The sequence below is a fragment of the Stegostoma tigrinum genome, chromosome 40, assembly GCF_030684315.1.
Source record: "Stegostoma tigrinum isolate sSteTig4 chromosome 40, sSteTig4.hap1, whole genome shotgun sequence".
Classification (NCBI taxonomy): Eukaryota; Metazoa; Chordata; class Chondrichthyes; order Orectolobiformes; family Stegostomatidae; genus Stegostoma; species Stegostoma tigrinum.
This window is the reverse complement of record NC_081393.1, coordinates 14,084,827-14,108,878: the sequence shown is the minus strand read 5'-3', so window position 1 is coordinate 14,108,878 and position 24,052 is coordinate 14,084,827. Positions and strand designations below refer to the sequence as shown.

Genomic DNA, 24,052 nt, shown 5'->3' with positions numbered 1-24,052 from the left:
GGTGACAATTCTCTTCAGAAGAACAGAGCTAACTAAGGGTGATATTTGAAAATACAGGTGCCAACATGTAAATAAGTGCAAAGCCAAGTTTTGATTTATCACTTTCCTCACTCGATATATTGAAATGATACTATACAGTACAGTGCACGACTTTATGATGACTCATGATGCAACCCTGCCATATGCTGCCAATACTTGACGCTGCACAGACTTTCACTCCTGAAGGGATTAAAGCTTTCTAAGAGAGAAAGGAAGAATATTAGAATTTTAAAAAATATTAAAGGCAGAAAATGTGCTGACATTCACCCGTTTGGCATTTCTGGAGAAATAAACAGAAGTTAGAAGTTTCAGCTTGATGACTTGTCAATCACAATAACTATGAAGAGGTGTTCAGGGTCATGGGGGATGAGAAATGTAATAATCTGGAAATACAACTGGATCACATTTTTAAGACAAAATTCTGTGTTTTCTGGCCAGTAGCCAATCACATTGAGAGGTTGGATGGCTGACTGCTGTGCAGGAAAGTGCCTCAGCCCAGGAGTGGAAAGGAGCAAGACAGAGAAGAAGAGAGTCTGAAGGCTCAACTGATAAAAGGCAAGGGAATGAGGATTGTAAAGGCCAGTGCTAGGGAAGATTTTAGACTTTGATCAGGTCGTAGGAATGGAGATATGAGGCTCTTGGAGTGAAAGAGGAAGGGACCAAAGGCAAGGAATATCAATTCAATGGGAAGTAATGTGTGTTGGGCAGGGTTGAAATCCGAAGAAGAGTACAGTGGGCTGGTAATGAGATTGAGAAATCCTTCAACCACAGGGTGAGAAAACAGTTTACCTCAGTTGTACAATGCCAGTGAAGCACTTCTGGTCCTCTTCACCCATAAGCAGTTTTGGAAAGCACTTTTGGATCTGACTATTATTCTTTCTGTTCAGCCTCCAAATTTTTCATACTCTGTGCAACTCAGATAGCCCCTCTGGAATCGGGTTTGTTTTCACTCAACACAACCATGATCATGTGGGAGGCAGGTTGAAGTTGTCTTTCCAGCTATTTATGTATTTTAACCCATCCTTGCTGGTGCTAGAGTGTTCTCAAGATGTGTTTCCAAACATTGTATTTCAAATTCAGATGTTCTACTACACCACACTGTAAAAATCAATATTTAAGTACACAGTGCTAGAACCAAGGTGATGGGTACTACTGCATCAACTTTGCACGTTGATTTAATATTGAAATAAAATCAGGCACATTATTTTAAAATGAGCCTTTCTAAAATGAGGAAATATCGCAACTGCATCTGTAAAGAATTCCTTGAAAACCAAGTTCCATTTCTGTCAGATTACAGGTATTCAGCAGTTTACGTTTCAAACTGCACATTTGTGTTAGTTTACCTGAATTATAAAAGCTAGATAACAATCAAAAGAATGTTTCTGGTTTTTACAGGAATGCTTAGCAATATGTAAGATTCTTACCTGTTTGGTATAATTATTCATAGGTTTGTACATTAACGAAAGAAGACAATCGTAAGATAGGAATGACCCCAGAAGACGAACAATTGCACGTGCTTCCACTGTACAAGGTGTCAACAACTGATGAATATGGTAGTGAAGAGAATCAGAATGAGAAGATTAAAGCTGGAGCAATAGAAGTGCTTACAGCATTCCCCAGGGAAGTCAGAATGCTGCCTGAGCCAGTTAAATCAGCACGTCAAAAGAAACTAGAAGCAAAAAGAGCTGCTGAAAAACAGAGAAACCAAGCAAAGAAACTTCTGGCTGGAAAACTAAAGCAGGAAGATTTGCAGTGCAGTGCTGCACAAAACAAAGGTATTCTGTTTTACTACAAGTTATGCGTTACTTTTTCACAGCACTGCTGTGAAGATAAAGAATAAGAATTTCGTGGAACACTGTGTATAGTTATACTTGCCATACTATCAGAAAGGATGTTATTAAATTGGAGAGTGATCAGAAAAGATTTACCAGTATGTTGCTGGGACAAGAGGGTTTGAGTTCTAAGGACAGACTGGATAGGCTGGGACCTTTTTCACTGGAGCATAGGAGGTTGAAGGGTGACCTTATAGAGGCTTATAAATTTGAGAGGTGTAGATAAGGTGAATAGCAAACATCTTTTCCTGAGGGTGGGTTAGTTCAAAACTAGGGGGCATATTTTTAAGGTGAGAGGAGAAAGATTTAAAAGATACCTGAGGAACAACTTTTTTTCACCGAGTGTGGTTCATGTGTGGAATGAACTGCCCTAGGAAGTGTCAGATGTACGTACAGTTACAACCTATAAAAGACATTTGGACAGGTATATGGATGGGCAAGATATAAAGGGATATGAGCCAAACGCAGGCAAATGGGACTAGTTCAGTTCAGGAAATCAGGTCACCATGGATGAGTTGAGTTGAAGGGTCTGCATCCATGCTGTATAATTCTATGACTCCATGCCTGTTCAAATTTGTCTGTTTTCTAAGGATGTTTTGAGTATGTTATGGTCCAGATAGGAAGCAGGAACCTGTGTTTTCAAGGAGACAAATTTACTCACAAAATCGTTCACTATATAAATAAAGCCATAAGATTCCAAGATATTAAACAAACAGAATAAATTTGACTGTACCAAGAGAGTCAATACCATCTGTGTTATAGTCTAATGACCAAAATGTAACAGGCAAACCATGATCTAACATAAACCACAAACTGCACACCAAATGGCAAACACAACCAAGACAAGTTCCATGAACTTCCCAGTCACCCACCCTGGTGCCAATGATCTCTGTGAGTCTCCAAAGTCCTTCCAATTTGATCTTCCTCATGAGGGATTTCAGTTCCTCTTCTTCAAGGTTTAGCCTTGGTTTTCCTTTCAACGGGATCCACAAAACATCCTGGAGGCCCTCTTGCTTCTTCAGCCTGCATTGAGTTTTCATGGCACAGGACTCCAGCTCAAATTGCCCCAGTTATGGCTTATGTGCCATTAGAACTAAATCCAACACAAGTGAGTCCCTCAGCCTGAAATCTCCAGAAAATAATGCCTCATGTCATCTTTGAGTGTGAGCAGCCTGTGCGTGTTCACCATCTTGTTGATGTCTATGCTTGCAACAAAGCTATTGGCAGAGCAGGTGTTGAAGCTCTCAGCCTTCAGAATGAAAATAAACAAAAATACGGATTCTTTCACAGCTGTCTTATTTGGAATGCTGTTGATTGTTTCACAACATTATGGCTTCTCTCAGCTGGCAGTTCAGCAATTTGTTAAAGCTGTCAAAATGTGGGCAGAAGGAGTAAGTTGTTGAATGTGAATTTTCCTAAATCTTCTTCAGTGAAATGGGGGCCCTTCATAAAAGTACTTTCTTTCTCAGCTTTACACCAACGGAACATTAAGACATTAATGCCATAAGGAATAGGCTATTCGTTTCCTTGAGATTGCCGTGCCATTCAATAGGATTGTGGCTGATCTGGAATACCTCACAAGAATCTATTTATCTCAGCCTTAAATATATAATAAGACTCTGCACCCACAGGTCTCTGTGGCAAGGAGTTGCAACGACTCTTAGCCGTCTGAGGGAGGAAATTCCTCCTCATTACAATCATATATTGGTACCCCTGTATTCTGCAACTAAGCCTTCTGGTCCTAGATTCTCTGATGAGAGGCAACATACCCTCAACATTTATCCTGTCAAGCCCCTTAAGAACTATCTGTGTTTCAATGAGATCAACTCTCATTCTTCTAAACTAGTAGAGTTTTTGGGGCAACACTAAGTGGCAGTGATATGTACTCTGCTGAATACTGTCTTCACTTGTACTTGGTCCTGCATTTGTGATTCATATACAAGAGAATCTAGATCCCTCCATACTGCAGTTTTCTGCAGTCTGTGTCTGTTTAAATTATATTTTAATTTTCCATAATTTATGCCTCACATTTTCCCAAATTATGTTTCATCTGCCAAATTTTGGACTATTCACTTAACTTATCTCTACCCTAAGCAGAATCTTTGTACCTGCATAACTTGCTTGCCAAATTACTCAATAGCATTGACAAGTTTGACGACAATACAGTTGATCCTTTCATCTAAGGCATTAATGTAGATCATCAATAGTTCAGCCCCCAGCTGAACCCCTTTGTTCCTAATGTTACAAATCTGGAAATGATCTGTTTATCCTCGTCCTGTTTCCTGTTAATAAATTATCCATTCATGTCAATATATTATTACCAGAATCATAAGTTATGGCCTTGTATTTTACGTTATCTTTTATGTTACACTTTATCAAATACTTCTTTGAAATCCAAATATGCATCATTTACCAGTTTCCCTTTATTCACCATCTTTTTTACATCCTCAAATAACTAAATTTGTTAAACATTATTGCCCTTTCATGATAACAGACCTGTCGTTCGCTCTTTTGTCGCCCTCTTCTTGAACAGAGGTGTGACATTTTCAGTTTTCCAAATCTGCTGGGACATTTTTGGAAGACTACAATTCATGCATCTGCTACCTCTGCGACTACTTCTTTTAAGGCTTCAAGATACAGGCTATCAGATCCAAGAGACTTTAATTCCTATTAGTTCCTTAGTTTTCTTATTAACATTTTCTTTAGTGATCTGATTATTCTAAATTCCTCTCTCCTTTTACTTCTTGATTTGCTTCAATATTTGTTCAAAGCCTCTACCATTTTCTTGTTTTCCACTGTTGATTCCTCAGTCTCACCCTCTAAGAAGGCATCATTTCCTTGAGCTACACAGTCTTTTTTTATCACGGTTTTTTTTAGGTAACCTGCTTAGACGCAGTTCTAGGCCAGGTGGAACTTGAACCCAGATCATCTGCTTAGAGGTATGAAACACTATCCTTCTGTTACGAGACCCTCTTGGGCCTTTTTTGTATACTTCCAGAAGTGTTTACTGCCTGTTGTTATATTCCCACATGGGTGGAGACAAAAAAAATCAAGATACTGATTGAAGTAATTTGTAGGCCCCCTAACAATACCTGTGTAATAGGACAGAGAATAAACAGAAGGTAGTGAAGCCATGTGCAAAAAGCAGTACCATAATCATCACGGCTGACTTTAATCTTCATGTCGGTTGGGACAATCAGATTGACAAAGGTAACCACAAGGTAAGAATGCATAAGGTGCATTCAGGACAGTTTCAGACAAGAGTGTTGCAGATCAAATCATGGGTGAGGCTATTTTCATTCCGGTGATTTTTAATGAGGCAGGTTTAGTGACAAATCTCCAAGTAAAAGATTCCAGAGGAAATAGTGATAATAACGTGGTAGAATTCAGCATTCAGTTTGGAGGGAAGAACTTGGTTTGCACGCAATTATGCTAAGCTTAAACGAGAGTAATTACAAAAGAATAGTTCAGCAGCAAAGATGGTTAAGAAAAAAATGGTAGATATTCAATATTTCATGTCGTATGCCAAAGATGTATTCCAGTGATAAAGAAGGATTTTGGGAAGGGGATAAACCAACCATAGTAAACTAGGGAAGTTACAGATACCATCAAATTAGTCCATGTATGTCTCACCATGACCCTATCTAATTTCAGTCAGAGATTCCTGCTCCTGTACCCAAATCCTCTTGTTTTTAAGGCTAAAATAGCATCTGCTATCTTCATCACCTGCTGCATCTGCATGCTTTCAATGACTGGTATGCAAGATCTTGTTGGACCTCTTCCTTTCCCAATCTATTGCCGTTCATACAATAATTGATTTCCAATTTTTGCTGCCAAAGTGGTAACCTCACATTTATCCATTTCATTCTTCTTCTGCCATGCATTTACCCATTTACATGTCCAAATCACACTGAAGCGTCACTCTCTTATCATCACACAGCTTAGTCTCCCACCCAGCTTTGTATCATTTTAGAGATATGACATTAAGTTCCCTCTTCTAAATTATTAATATGTACTATGCAGAGCTGAGGTCCTAGTTGCTGTCCCCCACTAATCACTGCGTGCCACTCAGAAAAAGGTGCTTTTATTATTACCCAGATATTGTTATTTTAACGCTGAAATCAAGGAATAGTGGAAGCCCAAGAAGAAGATTTAGAAGCCATTTGTGCAGATTATTAAACTGCAATCATTACAAAACTCATCACTAAGGCTAATAAAATATAAGCCCTTCTAATTCACCAAGTTGACTATGAAGAGCAGGCTATTTTCTACTGTAATATACAGCCCTGGCTAGACCTTGACTGGAATATGAAATACAGTTTTAAGTACAGCACTTAGGCAGTGTACAGCACAGATTAATCAGACTGTTACCAGAACTTTATGATGTGAGGTTACATAAACAAGGGTTTTTTATTCACTTTTTTCTCCAGAATAGAGACAGTAAGGAGTGACTTGGTTGAGGCTTTTAGCATTTGCTTGAGAATCAAAAGTAAATTTTAAAGAAATCTAAGAGATATTTTCACTTCAAGGGTGTTAAAAGTTTGAAATAATCCATACACAAGGTCGTGCACTCAAACATATGAGAAATATCCAGATTATGATCAACATGAGATGGAGTATAGGAGGAATGAGTGCAATGGGTCACATGTTCTTTCCTTGTTCTTAAACTTTGTTTATGCTCTTACCTCTTTTCGATTTTAAATTAAATTTTGGACAATAAATGAAGATAGTTATGCCTAATGTGTCATCTTGGTTTTTCTTATGTTCCACAGATGTCACATTGGCAACTGCAACACCCCAACATCACATTACAACTTCAATCAAAATAGAACCACAAGATCACTATAATTCCTACAAACACAGTGGAAATTCAGTTGTTGAGAGTTACACAGTGCTTGGTAGCTGTAGACCCTCCAACTCTTACAGTCTGGGAAATGCCTATCCTTATCATTCTTACTATGCAAGGCCAACTCCGCCTTCCATTAACAGTTTTCATCCCAGATATTCATTCTCTTATGGATATTATGGTTATGCAAGCGACCAATTATTTCCTACATCATTCCTTAATTATGGCAGAAATGACACAAGACCAGGGAGTTTCTCAGGAAACAGCTTTGAGAAGAAGCCTGATGTACAAGAGCTGTGTGCTAATTTCAATCTTGCCCTCAGAAGTAACAGGATTGACTGCTCTGACCAGGCTGCAGAGATGACACCAAAGCAGAATCATCAACCCATGTTCCAAGGAGGATCTGGATTAGTTTCTCAAACATCATTATCTACAACATCCAATCAATCACATCAAACACATCAAATACCTGAGGAAGTCAAAAGAGTTCCACAAAATACAAGTAGTGTCAATCGATTTATCAAGCAAGAGCCTGATGACTCTGTTTCCTATTCACAGTCTTGTCGTGGGATATCTATGAATGTCCATGCAGTGAACAGTACTTTTTCTGCTCTACAAATGCCACCAAACATAGCCCATCAAGGAAAATCATGGGATATGTTTAAACCAAATGGTAGTTTAATATCAGCTGGAACATCTGGTCATGAAAAACCATGGGGCTTATTCAATCCTACTGATCACGCCAACTTAATTAACACAAATGTTCATGAAAAATGGAATTCAACAACATCTAACAGGAATGCAACAGGATTACCTGCAACAAATATGCAAGAAAAGCCATGGAATTTACTTACAGATAGCAGAAGTGCACCACCAGTGCGAAGTGCAAATCTCCAGGAAACAATGTGGGATTCATTTAAAACAGGTGAAACCAGATCACCACCCTCAATCTCAGCTAATGTGAATCTTAAAGACAAATTATGGGAACCTGCAAAAATACCGAACAACTTGTCAATGATATCAGGACCTAGTCTACAAGATAAACCATGGGATTTGTACAAAATAGGTAACAGCAAGCCTTCAATATCCAGCATAAACCCACATGAGAAAGTGTGGGGTGAAAATGGAACGATGTTGCCCAGCACAAATATGGAAGGCAAGCAGTGGGATCTTTACAAAGTAAACGAAAATAAGTCAGTATTACAGAGTGCAGACCTACAGGAACAACTATGGGATCCTTACTGCATGAATGAAAACATGGAAGATTTGCCTCCTGAGAATGTTAAAGAGGAAGAAGAGGAAGTGTGGTCTGACAGTGAACACAATTTTTTGGATGGGAACATTGGTGGAGTTGCTGTGGCACCAGCCCATGGTTCTATTTTAATTGAATGTGCCAGAAGAGAGCTTCATGCCACTACTCCATTAAAAAAACCAAACCGGTGTCACCCCACGCGGATATCTCTTGTGTTTTACCAGCATAAGAACTTAAATCAGCCAAACCATGGCTTAGCTCTTTGGGAAGCAAAGATGAAAATTCTTGCAGAAAGAGCAAAACAGAGGCAGGAAGAAGCAGCAAGATTAGGCTTGCCACTGGTAAACACCAAGCTTCTTGGGAAAAAACGCAAGTGGGGCAGTGCACCAAGTGCAGATATTGAACATGATAAAAAAGACTATTTTCCCACACGTCAGGCTATGACCATCACAACAAACACTGTTATCACTGTGTCTTCATATGCCTATACCCAGGTAACAGGACCCTACAACCGCTGGATTTGAAATATGTACAACCTTGCGGCCATTTTACCTCACTACAGCAGCTGTTTCTGTTGCTGGTTGCGGTGCTTTCCTCTGACGAATATACTGTAGAGGGGAAATTCCACTCAAGTGCAAATCATCTCGAAAGCTGCACTCTGAGCAAAGAATTTTAATTACAATTGAAAATTTCCAGTTTTAGTAATCTAATTTATATATCTACATGTTTTTGAACTTATAATTGCCCATCATACTGAGGGGTAAAAAGAAAACTTTCTATGTCAAATTAGAAGAATAGTATTTATTGTACACCTTTTGTTGTCTTTGTTGTTCAAAAAATAATCATTTGTTAGAGAAGCAGCTACTACTTCAGGGCCAGGTTAATTCTGACAGATAATAACATCTCGACCTGTTGAATTATATGTATAGGGCATCATCTGAAGCAAAACTAAAAGAAAAAGAAATTGGTGCTTTTAAAAAGAATACGTTTACAGCATAGAGTTCATTTTTTAGTCACAACAGTAAATCGACACAACCCTTAGCCCAGCAACTTAAATTTGTAAAATGTATTCCGCTGGCCTGGCTTGTTGGTGCTCTAAACCTTATTAGCCTGATGTTTCAGATGAAGCATCAAAGACATGCACTTATTTTAAAAAAATTCCCATTGTGCCGTTCAGAGGTTGACTATATGGCAATTACTATCATGGTGCTCCTCCAGCTCATTGTTTGTACAATTTTCTTAACATCTCATTTCACTGAAGAAAAGAATTTACAGTACATCTGATGTACTTAAGGCAAGTTTAACTGATAATACTGAAGTCATTTTATTATTAATCATCTTGTTGCTTCACTAAACATCTAACTTGTAATTGCAGTAGAAGTTTGTTTATCGTCACAATTTTCAAGCAGCCATTTTTCTGTCCTAGCTGTACCAGTCCAAACAAAGATTAGTCAGGAAGCCACATTAACAAAATTGTTTTCTTTTTCTGCTACTGCAGTTAAAATAAAACTATATCAGAATATTGCAATTTTCAACCAAATTATAGATGCAACAACAGGACTGTAATGATTACCAAATTTATTTGTGTCTTCTGTCAAGCAAACTAAAATTTCCTGACCTTCAAATGTACTAAAGATACATATTCTGCTTCACTCAACTACTAAATATGGGTTTTACTATGATGACAATGTACCACCAGTCTAAAAGGTATGCCTGTCATTGTTGTGTTGTTATTATAACTGCATTCAGGTGCCTCTTCAGATTGCTGGGATTCAAGTGACAGTTGATTTGATTTTTGTTGTATTCCTCATTTTTACACATTGGTATAAAAAGAACAGCAGGTTGTGTATTTCACCTGCATCCTATATCCTTCAATTTTAAACTGTAAATATATTAAAAACATTTTAAAGCACTTTCACATTGATTTAAAAATGACAACTTGAAGTAGTTTATTTAACAGATAATTATTGGGAGAACTACTGTAAATAGCTGCAGAATTTTTAGCAAAATATTTCCCCACCTTCCTACATTTTTCCCCTAACCTTCCATAACCATGTTTAGAGATTAATAATAAATAAAGATCTGGTTAGTATATTGGTTCTTGAAACTACTCATGTTTAGACACTGATAAAACCAAAAAGTAACTTCTGGGTTAATTTTTGGGATTGCTGAAATATTTGTTTTGATTAGAAACCATGCTTTAAATAGCTCATTTGAAGTACCAGTTATTTTGCCACATTGAAGCAAGCATAGTGATGTCAAATTTGATGCGTAAATCACAATTTATAACTGCTAAAGTTAATCAACTATGAATCCAACCTGCAGAATTTCTAAAGCAGATGTAGAAATAAGGGAATGGTTTATGAATCAAGCTTACTGTACTTAACAATTATTTCATCTTAAAATCAGTTGGTATTTATCTAGTTTCACATTTTAAAATGCATGTTTTATTTAGTATGACTTTTTAAAGTGGGGTATTAGAGTACTCGCATGAAAATAGATCTACTAATTTTGTATAAATGCTTAATATTTTTGACCAAATTTGCTCCACTGAGCTTTTATTCAGTTTTGAGGAATTGGCTGTACAGTTTAAAAATGGCACTTTGCTTTATCTATTCAGTCGACAGTATACATATGTACATCCAGTGTAATGTTTGACGTACACCAGAAAATACTGGAAGTTTTTTTTTAAAAATGAATTGAGTACATCACAATGCAAGTAAATTCCATCTTAATTTCAAGTCTAAAAGGAACTGTAACTGATAAAGATGCACTGGTCTTAAGATAAATTGCCCTCTATCCTCCACAGAAAGAACTGTAAATATTTGAATTTTGAGAGGTTTGATTCAAATGGATTCATGTGCCTTCTTTGATTATTTTGCGTCCAATGTTCAAAGTCAACAAACCAACCAGTGAACAAAATTTAAGCCTTATTTCCATCCTAATACAGCGTTCATAATAATTCAAAAATTTAAAAAACATGATTCAAATGCATATTATTAGCTGGGCACCACATTCCCCAGTCTGACTATCACATCAAATATTTACATGACATACTGAAGATTCAGTTTGGATTCTACCACCAATAAAAATACTGATGAAAAGTATATTACAGTTCACATGTCATAGATGCCATTCTTAAACTAGAAGAACAATACCTCAGATCTTTGTTAAAGAATTGAATGTGTTTTCTGAACAGGTTTCTGAATACGTTAATCTTTTGAGGATTATATTAGCATTTGCGATGTCAAAGTAATTCCTAAAGCTTTTCAGGCAATAATGGTGATATAACAACATTAACGAAAGCTTATTTTGTAACATATTCATTGTTTGCATCATTAATTATGTCACTGCATTCAAGGTTGGACTGATCCCACCACATAAAATAGAATAACAAAATTACTAGCTTTTTGCCCTTGCTTCATCACTTTTGTCACAAAATGTTGCAAAGTTTCACAAAACTGTGTGAAAGATGAGTGCTTTGACCAAGCAGGACTAATATTGCCAGTTGTCCTCCATGCATTTACAACTCTGCAGGTAAAATAATCCTTTCCCATACAGTGCTCATTCTAGCAACTCTGCTATGAACTGAGGAAGAGTTTTTAAAGAGCTGACGTTCAAAACACATGATCCTTATTTGAGGGTTCAATAAACTTTTTTCATTCTGTGTATCAGCCGAGCTATAAGAAAAACTGTTCGGCTAGGTACACAAAAATGTAGTACTAAGGTTTGATTGAAATGATATTGCACTCCTGCATGCCAGATTGCAGCACTGTTTCAATAATAATGTGGATTTTTCCCCTTATCCCTACTGTACTCAGGCCGACCTATAAAAGATTGCATTTGTAAGAATCTATTTCCCTTATTACTGAAAGTGCGGTGTAAAAGCTGTCCTGAACAACAGGTAATTCTAATTCCTGAAATTAAACCTCAGGCATTATTTCTGTACGTGCAAACACTAAAGGGTGCTAAAATAAATAACTAAATGTGAAACCAGCAATTTTTACTCACTGTAAGAGCCTGACATAACTTGAATTACATGCAGGGTAGCATTTCTTACTGATGCATAACTTAACGTGTCTAAAGACCACTGACATGATACTTGTGTTTTGCTGGTTAATTGTAGAGAAGTACAGTATTTGTTTCTGAATCGCAAATGATCTGGGTTGAGCAAATTTGTCACTGACAAATATATTCATGCCACTGATAAAATTTTGATGCAAATATCACATTTGGTGTTGTACAAAACAGAAGTGAAAGCTGCTCATTAAAATCCATTGTACTGTGAAAATCCAAATTTCTTACAAAAAGAAAACTAAGATCAGAATTTGGCTTTGAGCCTCATTCACTGAATATGTGAATTATTTAAGCCTCAAAACTAAATTTCTAGCAGTAGTTCTTTTGAATTCTTTCATGTGATAATTTCCTCATCAAATGTTAAATACAATTTTGAAAGCTCTAAATATAGACCAATTAAATAAACCAACCAGAATGAATTAAAATCAAAGAATCATGAGAATATATGATCCTAATATTTTAAAGGGAATTACTTCAAAGAAAACAACCTTTTAATGAATGATTTATGCATAAACGCTTGGCGTGCTTCAGATTAAAATGCATTATTACATCACCTGCATGCAACGTTGTCGTGCCAAGAATTATACAATGCTATTTTTCCTCTCCAAACAACAAAACATTTGTCACAAACATATTTGCATGACAAAAGTAAAGACCAGCTCTTCCAATCAGTATCTAATGTCAGACCCAAACATATAATGATGAATTAGATTTAAACACATTAGACTGAATCACTTCTGCAGAACTTTATGTATAAGGAAAATGATTTGACATTCCAAAACTTTTAATTTGCAAATTATGCAAGCAAACCTTTACCCGTGATAGAATGCTGATTACCAACATTGAAAATCCACAAGCCATCAACTCATCAAATAGAGTGGCACTGAACATTGGCAATGAGCCCTAGTATTATTTAAAGAGATAATCCTTACTCAACTCTGGAAAGGTGTTGAATATTAAACTCTGCAATGTTGTCAACAGGCATTCAAAAATAGCTTGACAGTTAAAAAAGCACAAAACCAATTTGAATTATGTTTTCTGCCAAACATGAATCAGTGAAATAGAAGTTGAGAGTCATTTATAATGTGACCTGCTGAAAGGTGCTACAAAAATCTTTAATAAAGTGCTGCAGTGGTCACTGTCATATTCACACACATTTACAAGATTAGAAATTTAATGTGGAGTTAAAATATTTTCAGTGTCGCAACATAAATTTCTTGTCAGAAAGAAGAAAATGCTTACATTACAGCCTCAATTTAGTTTAAGGAGACATTAATCAATAGTTCAAAACTATTGTTATCAACGTAGACACATGCCGCACTCAACTATGTGCGGGGACGGAAAATGTTCACACTTCGTTAAACAGAAGTTTTGTGTAGAAAATGTGACTTCTTCGGGGAAGTATGTGAAATGTGTGTATTTTTGGTGCAACTTTCTTATTGTAAAATGATTTAAGGCAGCTCAGCTTCATACAGCATTTCTGATTTTCTCAATGACAAAAATGTTAGCTTTGTTACCCATTCTGCAGCAACATGCTTGCATTGCCTGTGCTCAAATGTTGGCATAAATTTATGCTTTATCCATGTGGCTTTATTTTGTATATCAGTATTTGTAAATATGAAGTATGTTTTAAACTTCTTTCAAATTGCTTTTATATTTTCTTTTGTTTTATTTGAGGTGCTATTCAATTTGTCCAGTCAGGTGTTCCTCCCCTTTTTTTTAATAAATGTTTGTGTTTTGGTTGTACAGAAATATGGATTCTGTTTGGTGACTTCCTTGTCCTAAAATCCAGGAATATCTGTTTTCTACATTCCTTATATAACTTCTAACATTTGGGCAATCTTGCAATTCAGATGCAAACAAGCATGGCTTTCAGAAAAACTGTATTTTAAAAACTGATAAAAGCAGGCATGCTTTCTTCACTTATATAACTGCTTTTCTAGCAGGATGCATTTCCTTCATGAGCAAGAGGGTGTACATTTGAATAGGCAGACAGGAAACAATTTTGTTGGTATTCCCATAGATGCTAAATTTTAAAGATTCACGGGTAAAATATTCCATTTTTGTTGCATTAGAGCCACTCTGGGCATTGACTTCAGAACATTATATTGCTTAGGTGTAAGTTTCTTGCTTAGAATCACAAAAGACCTGGCTGGGAGTAAGGACTTTTGATTCCTTTTTGTGAATTGTTGGGTGACTGAGGAGTCTTTCATAGTCCCTAGTCTTGTACGTTATGTTAGGGAAAATGGTCTGGAAACACAGTAACAAATTGTACACTGTGCACTTGTTGCATGTGCAATTTGATCTCCTATGACCCATGCAGACCAAATGACAACACAGTGACATCCAGCATTCAAATGGAGCTATCTTGAGCAGAAACATCCTAAGTTGGTAGCACAATTGAGATGTTTACATATCAGAAAAAATGACCTATGCTTGTTGACACTGATAACTGCATTTCAGACCAGGTAGCATTCACTTGAAGCCATCTGGGTCAAATTTCATTATCCCTGTCTAGGAAGCAAGTGCATTCACAGAGCTCAACTTTTAACAGTAAAACAACAGCAAATGGCAACACTTGCATTTTCTAAGCATTTAAGTTTACTTTGGGCGGGAAACTCAGTTAGTTCAACAGACCTTAGGGCACCATTGGTTTTGAAGACAGTTTCACATACCAGAATTTAATGGTGTTCAAAGTAAGCCGGGCGAAACAACCTCCTGCCGGGTCTGGCTGTAGAGTTCAGAGGTGGTTTGAATCTTATTTCTAAGTCAGTTCAGGTTCTGACTCCATTGCAACTTGCTGCAAAACAAAAATGCTTAATAATGTTAACGTTGCAACATAAAGACACCTTTAAACACATCAAAACACTTGTGTTACTTCTTTTTTGGGTGGTTTTGGAGTAGTATATGCAGTTTTTTTTCTTACAATGCTAACTTTATAATTCATAAAGAATTTCACAAACTGCACGTAAATGAGAAGGTATTGTCCTTTCTCTAATACGGAAGAACACAAATAATTTACACAATTTCAGTTGCTCTGATCAACTGAGTGATAGATCAAGGAGCTAATGTATATTCTTATCTTTATTTGTTGAAATTGTAAATTCCTAGTGGCTTGCCAGTATTCCGAGATTGCCTCAGATCCTTGCAGCATGTAAATCAGCAAGCACCGTTTTTGATGTAAAATTACCCTATTAATCATATAACTGGTAGAAGGACATTTCAAAGGTTGCAGTTCCAGTAAGCTACTATGTTGTACACTTTGTATATTCTTGTATAGAGAAAATTACTCTGCTTTCCTTCTAGTGATTGGGCTTTCATATCTTTTATAATTTATCTATACTGGCAAGGATACCAAGTGTGAAAAATGTGAACAAAAAGCTGAAATGATTTTGGTCAATAATTGATGGTGAATAACAATCAAATTAGTATGGGATTCCATATTTCACTTATTCAAACAAAAACAGTTGTAACTGGACTTAAAACTGAATTTCAATTAGATATGTTTTGAAAATGAATTCTTTCCTATTAACAGGATTTTTGACCAAACACCGATACCTTGTATAATTTATTGTTTTAAAGAGTGTGTCTTCCATTTAACTTGAAAGGCATATGTGAATCTAAGCTCAAAATTTCCCAAAACATTTTTAAATGAACTCAAGCCAAATTGAAAACTATTTACAAATTGAAAAGTATACTTTTAATAGGCCTGTAACAAGTAAATAAGTGTTGCACTTTGTCACTTCCGAAGACTAAATAATTGTATTTGATTCTGATTTTGTTCCTGGAAGCTGTATATTTTTACTTTTTGGATTATAGTTGTCACTTAAAGATTTTGATTAGCTCAGGGCTAGAAGATAATCATATCTGTATGCACATGATAGAGGACAGTTTGTTCCTGAGTGGAAAATACGGCTTCAACCTCTTAATTTGAATATAGAAAGTATGGACTTAGGAAACCAGCACTGCTATTGTGGATACATTTGGACGTTGCAAGTCTATGTCATTCTGCACAAGTCGTCAGAGTGAGTTTTTTGGAATTGGACCAATGAAAGTGAACTTGTGACGCATTTACAGGCACTTTATAACTATTGTTTTCTTATAGCCCTGTGATCAAAATAGTCTTAACAGAACAAGACCAAACGGTAACTAAGGTTTTGGACTTGAGCCTAGGTCTTGAGATGCATGTATTTTATGTCTTAGTAGAAATGTTTCAACACCTGGAATATCCAACATAATTGAAACATTGCTCTCATGATTTCAAATTCTGCCTCATAATTACTACATATTGTTTACTGCAACAAAGCTGTGAAACAGTATCATCTTGTAGATTTAATTTTTGCCTTGTGCCAAATAAATGGAAGACAACTCTTTAAAACTAGACGATAAGCTGTTTCTTTTGAGCTCACCTGCAGTTAGCTGTAAATAATTATAATTAAGAATGCTGCAGTTTAACTTTTATGGCACAACCAGCGCTGTAAATCTTGCAAAGTCTAAACAAAATCATTTTGATGTGCTTGATTGAAAATCTGTCTTTAAAATGGTGCAAACACATTCAGTTCTGTAGTTCTTTTAATTTGCTTTATATTGAAAGAAATATATTAATGTCCCAAACTAATTTTAATAGTTGCCTAAAGAGAAAAAAAAAGACTATTGTGTGGCCTAATTTAACCTTATTTTCCACTCTGACATCAGGGATACTTTTAACTGCGATGTATCGGTATGCCATCTCTGCTTATTTTATCATACATCTTTCAGGGATTTTATTTTGAGCTTACAATACTTGTATCCATGTTGTAAGTGTGACAGATAAGCTTATTCTGATGCTTTGGTTAACAACAAATTTTGTATATTATGTCAAAGCAGTAGTGTATAATGTTCTAAAGCCTATTGTGTTTTTTTTTATTATTTTGTAATGTATTTAAGGAATTAGGGGTGAGAAAAGATGACCGTGAAAGTATAAAATAATAGGAAAATATTGTTCAAATTTGTTTCTTTGTATTCAATCGTTGACTATAAAAATGTTATACATACTGTATGACAAGTTCCTCAGACTCAAGAGGTTGACTTGTAACCCATACTTGAAACTATCTTTAAAAAGTCAGTGTCCGCTACTTGAAATGAAGTTTGCAGTTTGATGGATGAAAGTAGCATGTAACAACATCCAAATGGAATAGGCTATTATGTACCTTACTGCAGATATTAGTACAGTAAATATTTTGCTGCAAGTTTTACTTTGAGTTGATTTATTCTTTCATTTTCTTTTAATTCTTCTTCGGTGATCTTATTCAGTGGTCTATAATTGTATTATTAAGGCACTGATAGGACTAGGATTCCTTTTAATTTTATTGTACTGTATTGTATACAAAAAGGTTGTTTGCAAGAACTTCCTTGTAAATGTATTCTTCATGATCATTTTGAAATATTGTGGGTGTTTTAATAAATTTTATATTTATTTTTTGCACTCAAAGCTTTGACTTTTGTTACAATTTGTGAGACTCAAAATTGTATTGAGATGTTTTCGGGCAAGGCCACAATTATTATTCAACATGTCATTACTTGACACTAAATGATACATTCCTTGCCCTTGAAAATGAAAAAAAAAATCAGAATTATCTACATTTTGGCCATACATGATTTTTAGAAATAGTTTGATTTAGTCCCTTTTTTAAAATAATTTCATGTTGACATCTTGATAGTTCTTATGTTATGTCAAGGAATTTAAGATTCCTCTCTGTTAGTTTAAAAGCTATCTGATTAACTGAAGAAACATCAAGAAAACATAATAAGTGAGGCAGGATCAGGTTATGTGACTCCTCAAACCTGCTCTGCCGTTCAATAAGATCATGCTTGAGGTGATCTTGGTCTCAGCTCCATACTCTTGCCTGTTTCCTATAACCCTCACCTTCTCATTCAAGAAGATGTCTATCTCAGCCACTTGAATATACTAAATGATTCGGTGCCTACTGTTTTCTGGAGAGTTCCAAGGATTTACATTACTTTGAGAAGAAATTCTTTCTCCTCTCCATCTTATATGAGTGACTGCTTCTTCTGAAAATATGCCTCCTCGTTCTAGATCTCTCATGGGAGGAAACATCCACTCAGCATTCATCTTGTCAAGTCCCTTCAGAAATTTCAAGAAGATCATCTCTCATTCTTCAAACTCCAGTGAGTAAAGGCCTAATGCACTCAACCTTTGCACAAAAGATATACTTATTATCTCAGCAATCAACCTGATGAACTTACCCTCAACTGCCTCCATACATATGCCTCTCTAAATAAGGAAATCAAAACTATAATGTTTTTCAGACATGGTTCAGCATTGTCCAGAATGATTGTTTTTTTTATTCACTCGTGGGATTGGACCAATATTTCCTGGCTTTTATATCCTATCACACTTGCAATTTAGGCATCCTCACTATTACCTTAATACAGTTAACTTGTGTGTTTCATGTACAAGGACACCCAGATCCCTTTGTATTGTGGCACTTTGTAATATCTAGCCGTTACATATTTTAGTTTTCTCTTCTCCTACCAGAGTGTATAACCTCATACTTTCCAATATGATTATGCATTTGTCAATTTTGTGTTCAATGATTTAACTTATCTGCATTTGTTACAATTGCTTGGGCTGAATTTAACTAGCCAAAATAGCAGGAGTAAAGTTTCTCAGGAGCGAGCAAGAGCCAAGCTCAGTAAAAGCATACAGAAAAATTTCTGCTTTTAAATGCCTTGTTATGCAATTATTAAGTGGGGCCACAAGCATTTTGCTTATGCTGGGAAATCCTGGGGTTCTCAGGAAACCACTGGAGCCAAATAATCCAGACCACAGAACTGCTGCAAGCAGAATTCTCTCAGTTGAATCCTTCCCTCCGCATTCTACTTGCTCCCCAACCGAAAAAGGCATTCCTTTTCAATAATGAAGTGGCAATTTCACTTACTGGCATCACAGCTCTTTTGAGGAACAGGGAACTTTTCTCAGAAGAGAATTTGTTTTATTAAAATTTTTAAAATTACATTTAATTTAATTTACCCAGGCTTGCAGGCTGGAAGGAATGAATTGCCTACTCAGAATCCCTAGTGTGGAAACTGGCCATTTGGCCCATGTGGGCCAAAGTGACCTTCTGAAGAGCATTCCACCCATATCCGCCCCCCCCCCCCCCCCCCCGCCCCACCCCCCACACCATGCCCCGTAAACTCACATCTTCCACGGCTAATCCACCTGGTCTACTCATCCCTTGACATTATGGTCAATTTAGCATGGCCAATCCACCTAACCTGCAGATCTTTGGACTATGGGAGGAAACCCACACACACACACGGAGAGAGCGTGCAAACTCCACACAGATAGTCACCCGCGGGTGGAATTGAACTCCCAAGTGCTGTGGGGCAAGCTGTGGTAACCACTGAGCCATCCTGTTGCCCTATTGCTATACTCCTTGTATATTTCCTACACTCTTATTTGTCAGGTTCATACATTATCAAGAATGGGCTGGTTATAACTAGTGTACTGTTGTATAATGTACTCAGGAGAATTATACTCTGTTGTTACTTAATTTTTGAACAAGTTGCATGTAACGTTGCATAACTTTTATTCCAAGGGGAACTGAATGTAGAGTAGAAGAGTTATGTTTCAGTTATACAGGATATTCAGCATCTGGAGAACTGTATATGGTACTGGTCACCATACTTAGAGAAGGATGTTAATGCATTGGATGTAGTTCAGGAGTACTAGAATAACGACTGGGATAGGCAGATAGCATCATGAAGAAAGTACAGACAGACCAGCCCAGTATCGTCTGGAGTTTAGAACAGTCAGAGGTGACTTAATTGAGACATACAAGATCCTGAGGGGACTTGACCAGGTAGATATAGAAAGGATGTTCCCTCCTGTGTGAGAATCCAGAACTAGGGTCATGGTTTAAAAAAAAGAATTCATCCATTTAAGACAGAGATGAAGGGGAAAAAAATCTCAGAGGGTTAAGAGTCTTTGAAATTCCGTCTCTCAAAAGGTCGTGCGCAGAATCTTTTAAATATTTTTAAGGCAGAGCTAGATAGATTATTGATTACCTGGGATAGGCAAAAATGTAGAATTGAGGTTAAAATCAGATCAAACATGATCTTATTGAATGGAGGAGTCTACTCTTGTTGCTTGTTTGTATGTAGTTAGGAGAATGATACCACTATACTAATTACTCTCTCCTCCTGTATCAATGAATTAGATTAATCTCCACCAAGGGTAGAGAGAATAAACAGTATTTTCAGTGGCAGAGAGAATGAAAAGTGTCTTCAGCAGAGGAGGATAGAAAGAGAGAGTGATCATGAAAGAACGTAGGACATAGGACTGAAAACATACATTAGGCCATTTGGGTCTTTGAGCCTCTTCCAATATTCAATATGATAATGGCTGATCTGGTTGTGATCTCAGTTCCACCTTCTTGTCTGTCTCCCATATGTATATTAAAAAAAACTAACTTAGCCTTGAATGATTCAAGAATGGGAACAGATAGTGGTCACAATATTCAGATGAGGCCAGAGGGTGTTTATTGTCTTTATAGACTTGTGGGCTGCTACCATCCTCAGAATGTTCACTTCTCCCTGTGGTGCTGTAATGATTTGACGGAATATGACCCTGTGATTGGACCAACAACATTCAGAGCCAATTAAGAAGCCACCTCTGGGAAAATCACTGAGCAGGACTCACTGCAGTCGAGGGATTTGTTTCATCATGGTATCAGGGTCATGAAGACAAAGTAAAATTCACCCTATGTCCTTCTCACAAGTTGCTTTCTAACAACTGTATTGACTGTAAATTTGGCCACTTGATCCCTTCACCTAAGACCTAAATATAGATTGCAGAAATCAATCCCTGCAGCAATCCCACTAGTTACAGAATGCCAACCTCAAAATGATCCATATATCTTGATTCTCATTTTCTATTTGTTAATCAATCATCTAACTAGACTCATCCCCATGAGCTCTTGTGCAGCTTTTGACACTTTACACACGTGTCCTGCAAGTCCAAATCCACCTTTTTGTAAGTTCTATTTCCCCTGATTGTACCCTCAAAAGCTCTGATAGGTGTTGTTCTGAGAAAGAAACAATGAAAAATAAATATGATTTTAGATGGAAATGCTCAGTTAAACATGACAGAAGTATTAATTCTTCCTACCATTAACACTGCATCACTTGGCAAATCAAAAGGTGAGTTAGCCATTTGGGGTGAGGTTTGAGGATTTAAGGATTTTGCAGAACAGGGCATTGTCATACAAGATAACTGATGTGGGTAGAAGCTGAAACAGCGGTTTGAGATGAGGAGATTAAGTCAGTATATCATTGGTGGCATATCATTGTACGGTGGACTGCCATGTATAATACATTTGCAGTATGTAAATATTTGTATCCATAAAACATTTTCTTAATTGCATCTTTCCTTTGAGATAAAGTTTGTGCCACACCTGAATCTCATAGCACTTAACTCACATTGACTTAAAGGTGACATGCAGGAGTTGACTTTGTTTTGTATACTTGATGTAAGGGGGCTTCACAGGCTAAGCTAACTTTTATTATCCAACCTGAGGATAATCTTGAGAAAGTGTAGTGAGCTACCTTCTTGAATCACTGCAGTCTACCTGGTGTAGTCACACCACAATGGTATTCAGGAGGGAATTCTAAATTTTGATCCAGCAACATGAAAGGAATGACAATGTCTGTCCAAGGCAGCATAGTAAGTGGTTTAGAAAGGAATTTTTATGTGGTGGTTCCATGTATCTGCTGACCTTATCCTTCTAGATAGTAGTCATCCAAGGCTTTGAAGGTGCTATCTGAGGACCCTTACTGAATATCTTGTAAAAGATGCGTACTGCTGCGACTGACCTTGTGGAGGAAGTGAATATTTGTGGAAATCAAGCCAGCAGCTTTGTCCTGGTTGGTGTGAAGCTTTTTGAGTGTCGTTGGAGGTGTTCATGGACAACATCAAGGCATGTGGGGAGTATGGACTTGCCCATCATTGAAACCCAACAGGGATCGGGGAGACAGGAGCTGAGTTAATCACTGCAATGATCCTAGACTTTGATCTGCCCTTGTAGTCATGGTATTTATAAGGCTGGTACAGCTCAGTTCATGGTCATCTAACTCCCAGGTTGTTGATAGTAGGAATTCAGCAATAATAAAGGCATTGGATGTCAATGGGTGAGAGTTAAATTCTGTCTTGGTGTAGATGGTCATTGACTGGTATTGTGTGGTGAAAATGTTACTTGCTGCAGACAACGTGGATGTAACTGCTCTGGAGATTTCTAACAAGACAGGTGATGGTGACTTCTCCAGGGGAATTTTTTTCATTGATGCAGATGTAGGTATCATTGGTTTTATTGCTCATCCCTAAATTGCCCTTAGATTGAGTGATTTGTTAAGCCATTCCAGAAGAAACTAAGAGTCATTTACTTACCTGTAGATCTAGACAAGGTGTAGCCTGACTGGGTAAGGACATTTGTGAATCAAAATGGGTTTTTAGGATGATCAAATGATATTTTCATTGTCATCACTTCTGATACTAGCTTTAATTCCAGATGCTGTTAATTGATTTTATAATCCACTAGCTGCCACTGTGGGATTTGAACTGCTGTCCCCAGAGCATGAGCTTGAGTTTTTGGTTTACTCATCCAGTACTAACAACACATCTCTGTCTCTCTGTAAATTGGCTTCTGTGCCCCCAGAGGTCCCATAATGTAATGTCATATTATTCATGGGCCTGACCAATAGAACAGATCCACATTAAGATTAATAATTTTAGGGAGTTAGGAGCCAAGTTAAAAAGTAGGACCTCAAAGGTAGTAATCTCAGGATTGCTACCAGTGCCACATGCTAATCAAAGCAGAAATGAAAGAATAGCCAGGATGAGTGTGTGGCTTGAGAGATTGTGCAGGAATGAGGGTTTCAGATTTTTGGGACATTGGAACCGGTTCTGGGAAAGGTGGGACTATTACAAACTGGACAGTCTACACCTGGGCCAGACTGGAACCAATGTCCTTGGGGGTGCTTTTGCTCATGCTGTGGGGGAGGGTTTAAACTAATGTGGCAGGGGGATGGGAACCAAATATTGGAAAGAAAGGAGGTAGTAACTAAAATCTGTAGGGAACTAAATGATGGAGTCAGCATGACTAAAGTGAATAGTAGTTGGGGAGCAGATGATGATCACAAAGGGACAGGTGGTCTGAGGTGCATTTGTTTTAATGCAAGAAGTGTAGTAGGTAAGGCAGATGAGATTGATTGGGAGTATGATGTTATTGCTATTACTGAGACTTGGTTGAGGGAAAGGCATGACTGGAAACTAGTTGTCCCAGGATATGAAACGGAAATGAGACAACATTTCTTCAGCCAGAGAGTGGTGGGCTTGTGGAATTCATTGCCACGCAGCGCAGTGGAGGCTGGGACGTTAGATGCCTTCAAGGCAGAGATTGACAAATTCTTGATCTCACAAGGAATCAAGGGCTATGGGGAGAGTGCAGGGAAGTGGAGTTGAAATGCCCATCAGACATGATTTAAATGGCGGAGTGGACTTGATGGGCCGAATGGCCTTACTTCCACCCCTATGTCTTATGGTCTTATGATATCGATGCTTCAGGCGGGATACAGAGGGAGGTAAAAGGGGTGGAGGAGTTGTAGTACTGGTCAAAGATGATATCATAGCTATACTGAAGGAGGGTACGATAGAGGACTCAAACAGTGAAGCAATATGGGTAGAACTCAGATATAGGACGGTGCAGTAACAATGTTGGGGCTGTACTATACTACAGGCCTCCCAACAGCGAGCGTGAGATAGAGGTACAAATATGTAAACAGATTATGGAAAGGTGTAGGAGCAACAGGGTGGTGGTGATGGGAGATTTTAACTTTCCTAACATTGACTGGGATTCACTCAGCGTTAGGGGTCAAGATAGAGCAGAATTCGTAAGGAGCGTTTTCTAGAGCAGTGCGTATGTAGTCCAACTCGGCCATACTGGACCT

General features: G+C 37.3%; 1 protein-coding gene across 7 annotated transcripts in view; it reads left to right on the top strand.

Annotated features, from left to right (window-relative positions):
• Positions 1-17,472, top strand: part of LOC125448142 (methylcytosine dioxygenase TET3-like) — a 353,266-nt gene extending 335,794 nt beyond the window's left edge. For all 7 annotated transcript variants that reach the window (XM_048523202.2, XM_059641139.1, XM_048523203.2 and 4 more), the window contains 2 exons: positions 1,487-1,814; positions 6,644-17,472. In XM_048523202.2, the coding sequence (XP_048379159.2) occupies positions 1,487-1,814; positions 6,644-8,493 (2,178 nt within the window). In that variant the 3' untranslated portion in view covers positions 8,494-17,472. The remainder of the gene's footprint in view (positions 1-1,486; positions 1,815-6,643) is intronic.
• The last annotated feature ends 6,580 nt before the right edge of the window (positions 17,473-24,052 follow it).